Here is a 7,496-nt window from a genome sequence, read left to right as displayed (position 1 = left end):
CGCCTGCCACCCCCCGGTCGGCCTCCGCCTTGGTAGAGTCCAAGATGGCGGCCCCCATGGCGCGGCACGGGTTCCTCCTGGCGCGGAGAGTGCCTCTGCCTCACCTCTCCCTGGCAGGTTGGTGGCTGCTGCCTTCGTGGGGCTGCTCCGTTAGATCCCTGAGAACCCTGTTCCTTGAGTGAAAGCAGCGATGGGCTTGGAAGAGGAGAGGGAATGCTTCTGGGGTCTCGTTGCTGGAGAAGTCCTGGGGGGTGTTCGGTAGCACAGCACGGGGAGGCAGCGTCTCCGACCCGTCTCCTTTCGTAAAGTAATGGTGTCTCCCATCCACAGGGGTAACGAGCAGAGAACGTCTAGCCTGAGCGCTTTTGCGTATGACTGGCTGGGTCTGTGTCAGGGTGACTGCCTTCTGCTGAACCTGAAAAGCCCCGATGTGTCCCCCCTGGGCTCTGAACATGGTCTCCCTGCAGGTTTCCTCGGAGGGGCGTCCTAGCGGCCCCTTCGCCGCGCACAGGGGCCAGAGCCCCGGGTTCGGCTGGTGGGAGTTTCTCAGTGTACTCGGCTCACTCTACCCGATGACCTTGGGCACAATTTTCGATTGACCTTCCTCTGCTGGTCTTCTACCTGTAGGCAATGAATGCTGATAGTTACCTCTAAAGCACTTCGATATCTGAGTGGATGGCAGCCCACCCAAAACCTGTTTCATGGATAATGACATGGGGAAAATATCTTTTAACATTTTCAGAAGCTAAATCCTGATAAGTGTACATGATTAAGTGGTTAAAATAATCCCAGTCGATGTTTCAGTGCCTATTATCTCCTCTTTCCAACATTCCTCCTGTAGCCCCTATAGAAAAGCAACACATACACTCCTGCTCACACTTCTTCAGGAGCAGCCATTAAATATCAACGTGAGGTCACAAGTTGGCCACCCAAAGTTTTCTGAGGACGAACTGGTTGGCCTAGCTGGTAAAAATATTTAATATTTAATGTACAGTGGTATGCACGGTGCCTGGCATCTCAAGCGGATGTAGCTATTTACAAGCATATTTAGTGATGCTTGTCTATGTTTCAATGTCAACAAGACTTAGATGGTCTATTAGGGAGGGTATTGTGGTTGCTTAGAATGTCTGGGGACAATCATTCTAACAAGGGAATGGCGATTAGATAAGGCAGAGAATTTCCAGTTAGCATTTTGGTCTTCCTTTGAACTTGCAGTAGGTTATATACCCGTGCTATTCCATTGTGGTAGCTACTAGCTGCCTATGGCTATTTAAATTAGTAAAAATTAAATAAAATTTAAAATTCAGTTTCTTAGTCACACTAGCTATGGTTTAAGTGTTCACTAGACACCTGTGGCCAGTGACTACTGTATGGGGACAGCTAAGAATTGAACATTTCCATCATTACAGAAAGTTATATTAAACAAGCACTGGGTTAGGCCATAGATGAAAGGAGTCTTGAAATGAGGAAATGGAGGCTGTAGGCAAGTAATATAAATAAGTAGGATAATGCATTATAGACCACTCCAGATTTGAAAATGCTGATAAGGAGCCTGACTTTAAGTCATCAAAACATCTTGAACCATTAGAAGAAAAATAGTCTACGTTGTACAAACTCACAGCAAATGTATTGTTCTGTCCAACTTTATAGAAATTCTTTGATTCCAGTGTTAATATATAGACCTTCCAACTACTATACAGAGATGGAAAGAACTTTAAATGGTGTCCTTTATAAAGCATCTCAGGAAGGTGAACATCCTGCTTTTAAAGGCTTACAGAAAATGGAATGTCTTATCTTTCTTAAGGCATGGGATAGAGCCCATCTGTGTTCTCTAAACTTTGAAATTCTGGTCCTTGGAGGTATTTTTTTCAGAATTAAATGGAAAAATATTTCTTATAGTGGATAGTTAGGTTAGAGAATGGTTGTGTTAAAAATTGACTGGCTGAAGGATAAGCAGGTTACCAAATTACCACAAATTTGGTGGCTTAGAACAATGCAGATTTATTATATTACAGTTCTGTAGGTCAAAAGTCTGACACGGAGTCTTGCTGTGCTAAAATCAAAGTGTTGAAATGTTGGGGTCCAGCCCCAGCAGGTCCAGGGGTTCCCAAAGGTGTAGACGGAGTCGGCGAAGAAGGAATGACACGGAGACAACGTTCAGTTGATCAGCATAGCCAGGTTCTTTTTTCATTGTCCTGTTACATCTGTATTTATACCATTTGATCCTATAAGCATGCCTCTATAATCACATCATGGTATGTTTTGGGTAACCTACAGTTCCTTGTTTCATTTCCATAATTTCTTATCTGACCTTTGCCAAAAATCCTGTCTCTATCTAGTTCTGTTGATTTTAATCTTGTCTAGGTTAATCTCTGTGTTCCATTGTTTCATTGTCCTGTTACATCTGTATTTATACCATTTGATCCTATAAGCATGCCTCTATAATCACATCATGGTATGTTTTGGGTAACCTACAGTTCCTTGTTTCATTTCCATAATTTCTTATCTGACCTTTGCCAAAAATCCTGTCTCTATCTAGTTCTGTTGATTTTAATCTTGTCTAGGTTAATCTCTGTGTTCCATTGTAAGGGCTATTCCAAGGTCACTATTCTACTGCTCTACTGATAAACAAGGAAGTTCTACTGCTCTACTGATAAACTACAAGGAAGTGACTGATGGAGATTATCCTACCCAGTAAAGGTTATGTCCTCCCAGCCCCACTGCTTGCCTTCCCTGGGACTGCCCTGTGTCGGTGGGTCTCCAGGGGTATAGGCTTTGGTGCTTTCCCTGGTGGGCAGACCCCTGGGGATGTGGGCCCAACAAGTCCCAAATTTATTGCCAACAGTCTTAGTCCAAGTTCTTCATAAGTAGTACACAGTATTTCTGTAACACTAGGGGGTTTTACTGATTTATTTTCTTCCTTAGTCCTGTTAATCCCTAACTCCAGGGAAAAATCCCCACCTGGGGAAACAACCTTTCTCAGGGAGGTGGTTCTGGTTATACCACATAGCACTAAAAAAGGGGGAGCAAACATATTAAGAACAGTATGCCGTATACGCCAGGTACCTTGAAACATATGCTGTGCAGATGTTTCTTCCCTGAAGCGACTGTGTCAAGCAACAAGGATGGACCGGCCTCCAGCATTGAAAGGGATGTAGAATCTGCTTCCATGCCTTTTCTATCTTTTAAGAACCATCTGCATTCCTTGGCTGATGGTCCCTTTCTCAAATATCTTCAAAGTGAGCAATGGCAAGTCAAGTCCTTATGTCACTCTTTATATCCTTTGCACATCGCTCTAAGGACCTGCCACCCTCTTCTAGCCATCATCACAATCAATTTAGGACATTTTCACTACCTCAAAATACAAAACAAAACAAAAGCAAACTTAGTAAATTATTCCCCAACTTCCCTGAAGTTTTCCTGACCCCTAACCCTCCAAATCTAGGCAACCACTAATCTGCTTTCTGTTTCTGTTTTATACAAATTTTTGTGTGGAAACATACTTTCATTTTTCTTGGGTATATACCTAGGAGTGGAATTGCTGGGTCGTATGGTAACTTCATGTTTATGTTTTAAGGAACTGACAAACTTTTCCAAAGTGGCTGCACTACTTTACATTTTTACCTGAATTGTAAAAGGTTCCAGTTTTTCTACATTTATATCAACAACTGTTACTATCTGTCTTTTTTATTATAGTCACTCTAGTGGGTGTGAAGTGGAATTTCAATGTATTTTGCCTTTCCCTAATAGCAAATGATACTAAACATCTTTTCATGTACTTGCTAGCCATTTGCATGTATGTATATATGTTTGTGTGTGTGCATACTTTTCCTGTATTAGAAATACTTGTTCAAATCCTTTGCCCATTTTCAGTTGGGTTATTTGTCTTTTTAAATTTTGAGTAGTAAGAATTATTTATATATTTGGGACACAAATCCCTTATCAGAGAAATGATTTGCAAATGTTTTCTCATTTTGTGAGTTTTCCTTTCACTTTCTGGGTAGTGTCCTTTGAAGCACAAAAGGTTTTTATTTGAGCTCATTTATTGAGCATTGCCATATGCCAGTCCTTGTGCCAGGTACTGGGAATACAGCTATGCCAGTTCGTGGGTTACCTGAAATTTGGCTTACTGCTTTCTCTTATTTACCACTAGGGTGCTGGTGTACTGGGTAAGATATTATTGTTTGCTTTATGTGAAATAAGGGTAAATATGCTGATCTAAGTCACGTGGCAATGTTTTGAGGACCAACTAATGATTATGAGGCATTCTATTAATGAGTTAAGCAGCCGTTTGGCAAATGTTTCCAGTTCCAAAGGGTTCTAGTGCTTACCTAGGCTATAATTTAATGGAAACAAATGGTTCCTAGTCCTAAAGTTATAGGAACAAAATTACCAGCATTTCTACCCATAACATTATTGTATAAATTTTCAGTTCTCTGTTTCTTTTTTTTTTTTAGTTTTCTGTATCTTATACTTGTTAGAGGTTGAGTGCAGTTTGTCGAGAACTGAGTTGTTAACTGTGCAATGTTGGTTACAGTATCATGTTAGAATCTTTAAATCTAGTAAATTGAACATATTACAAAGATATGTTTAATGAAACAGGCATATAAGCTAAACCTGTTGTGAAACCATGAATGTTGAGATAATTGTCTTTTTTCCTCAGGTAAAAGGTGTCTGCTTTCTGCAGCATACGTGGACAGCCAGAAATGGGAAGCAAGAGAAAAAGAAGATTGTCACCTCGGTAGGTACCTATGTGTCATTTGCAGTCACTCCATGTGTTTATGATAATATATTCATATGATGTATTATGAAATGATGCTTTTATGATAACCCAATTCAGATAAGTACATTTTAGCTCTTAAAAGGAATTAGACTTTTGTTTCACACATGGCAAAGTCATTTTTGTTATCCTGCTATTTCTTTTTTGCCTTGATGAGTGGTCTTCCTAAGTTATGTAAACAATTCTTTTTTTGGTCCATTTTTATTGTATAGTTAGTTAGTTGCTCTGCAGCCTCTGTTTTATGTTATCTGCAAAGAAAAATTTGTTTTATATTCTTTTTTTAAATATATTTTATTGATTTCAGGGAGCAAGGGAGAGGGAGAGAGAGATAAAGACATCAATAGTGAGAGAGAATTATTGATTGGCTGCCTCCTGCATGCCCCACACTGGGGATTGAGCCTGCAACCCTGGCATATGCCCTTGACCAGAATCAGACCCGGGATCCTTCAGTCCGCAGGCCAACGCTCTATCTACTGAGGCAAACCTGCTAGTAACTTATCTTTTTTTTATTGTCATTTCTAACTTGTGGTCTTCAGACAGCTTTTTGACTCTCCTCTATTTCATTGCCAGATGACAGATTGATTTGAAAGCAGTGTTATAATCTCATATAAACCATTTAAGGAAAATAGTTGGGTAACACTTCTCAGGCAGTAGGCTCCTCATTATAGGCTCCTGTTCCCTATGTTATATTACACTAATAGCAGCCCTTCTTCTATAAAATAACAAAGCCTAAAACAATCACTGACCCTATGATCATTTTATAGAAATGTACATGCTACATAATATATTTTATATATAACATCATTGTGATAACATCAGATGATTGGTGATAGTTTTATGGGGAATGATGTAATTTTTGGATCAGTTCTAGTGCTGATCTAATATTTTCCCCAAGATTTCTTTCTCTGCTTTTTTTTTTTTGGCTTATGTTAAATAAGAAGAAAGTCTCTCTGTGTTTATGGGTTCTTCCCATAATTTGATCAGGCAGGATTCTTTTATAGCTATCTATAAAGTCTACCTTGAAGAGCAGAGTTGGTTTGTGAGACCTGGCATTGGATGTATGGGCAGGAGCCAGCCAAAACAGAGCTGTGGAGAATCTGAAGATTAGTAACTACATGTTTGCACTGAAATGTAGAATCACTGTGAACAACAGACAGAAATGCAGATGGATACAGATGTGATGTGCTAGCAAAGTCAAATACCATTATCATAGGTGCTGACAGCTTTATTCACAAAATGGTGAACAATTTTTGGTAAAGTTCTGAATGAATCAAAGTGCTGTCTTTCCTCAGTTTACCTAGTAGTTGCATTTATGGAAAATTCAGCTTATTTTCAAATTATGTCCCCCGAAGTGCTTTGTTTTTATATGTAAAATGGAGTTTTGTTAATTATAGACAGGTATTTTTAATAGTGTGGATATCTGCCATGTCATATATGATATGTGGACCAAATATTTTTAACTTTTTATATGGAAATAATTTGAAATTTACAAAAAAAATCATAAGAATAATACAAAGAGCATCTGACCCTTAGCCCAGATTTACATATTTTCACCATTTTGACCCATTTGTTTTTGCTTTCTTATACTCTGCACACTTTTTTTTTTTTTTACTTTTTGAACAGTTTTTTGCATATATTACAGCTCTTTATCCTGAATGCTTTAGTGTATATGACCTGACATTTTTAAAGAAGCCAGTCCCTTTTTTTAATAGGATATTCTTCTTTTTGGGTTTGTCTGAGGTTTCCTTATGATTAGATTCAAGATATGCTTTCCCATCAGAATATTGTCAGTGTTATTTTGTCCTTCTCAGGGCACATCTAGAGATACCTGTTGTCGATCTGCCTTCACTGGCAATGTTAATTTTGATCACCTTGTCAAGTGTGTCTGATTTCCTCACTGGAGAGTTACTATTTTTCTCCATTATGACTAATAGGCAATCTGTGGAGAGATATTTTAATATGCAAATATCATGTTGAGCAAAAGTTTCCCCCTAGTATTAGCATCTATTGAGGCATCTTGCCTGAATCAGTCTTTACAACAATTGAAAAATGATGGTTTTCCAACTCCAATAATACTTCCACATTTACTAGTTAGTACTCAGTATTCTACTATAAGCATGAGCCCTCCCTCCGTTCCCATTTCTTCCTTTGAATTATATTTATCTGTTCATTATCAATATGGTCTTCTGGATTATGAATTTCTCTTGTTTTTCTTTTTAATGATTCATTACCATTCTGTCCCAGATTTGGCTAGTAGGAGCCCTTTCAAGCTGACTCTCAATGTTCTAAGCTCATCTTGTACCTTTCCTGCTCTGGCCTGGGAATCAACTCTTTCTCCAAGGAGTCCTGGTTCCTTTTAAAGGGAATTGTATTAGAAGCCAAGATCTGCATAGTAGTTGTCCTCTTGTCATTGTGGAATTTTGCTTCTTGGCCCATTCAGTGGAAAATATGTATACATCCTATATAATAAAAGCCTAATATGCTAAGTGTCCGGTTGTCGGTTCCACCAATCAAAGCATAATATGCTAATGATATGCTAAGGCCGCTCAACAACTCGCTATGATGTCACTGACCACCAGGGGACAGATGCTCCCATCGTAGGTTAGCTTGCTGCTGTGGTCTGGCCGATTGGGACTGAGCAAGATGGGCCAGACACACCCTGGGGCCCTCCCAGGCTGGCCAACTTCCCGCGTCCCTCCCCGACCCCAATCGTGCA

The 7,496-nt window shown here is 39.6% G+C and overlaps 1 protein-coding gene across 3 annotated transcripts in view; it reads left to right on the top strand.

Moving 5' to 3' along the window:
- Positions 1 to 33: 33 nt before the first annotated feature.
- MRPS27 (mitochondrial ribosomal protein S27) overlaps positions 34 to 7,496 on the top strand; it is an 82,912-nt gene continuing 75,449 nt past the window's right edge. Inside the window, exons 1-3 of one of the 3 annotated variants that reach the window (XM_014549522.1) lie at positions 49 to 117; positions 842 to 966; positions 4,664 to 4,741. Coding sequence is in view for 1 of the 3 variants with exons in the window: in XM_005858001.2 (XP_005858063.1) it covers positions 45 to 117; positions 4,664 to 4,741 (151 nt within the window). In the remaining 2 variants the exon portion in view is untranslated. Of the gene's footprint in view, positions 118 to 841; positions 967 to 2,154; positions 2,179 to 4,663; positions 4,742 to 7,496 lie in introns of those variants that run through there. The other 2 variants (XM_005858001.2, XM_005858003.2) reach the window with 2 other exon arrangements.

The sequence above is a fragment of the Myotis brandtii genome, unplaced genomic scaffold, assembly GCF_000412655.1.
Source record: "Myotis brandtii unplaced genomic scaffold, ASM41265v1 scaffold115, whole genome shotgun sequence".
NCBI lineage: Eukaryota > Metazoa > Chordata > Mammalia > Chiroptera > Vespertilionidae > Myotis > Myotis brandtii.
The sequence above is the reverse complement of the archived record's forward strand: the minus strand, read 5'-3'. Positions and strand labels throughout refer to the sequence as shown.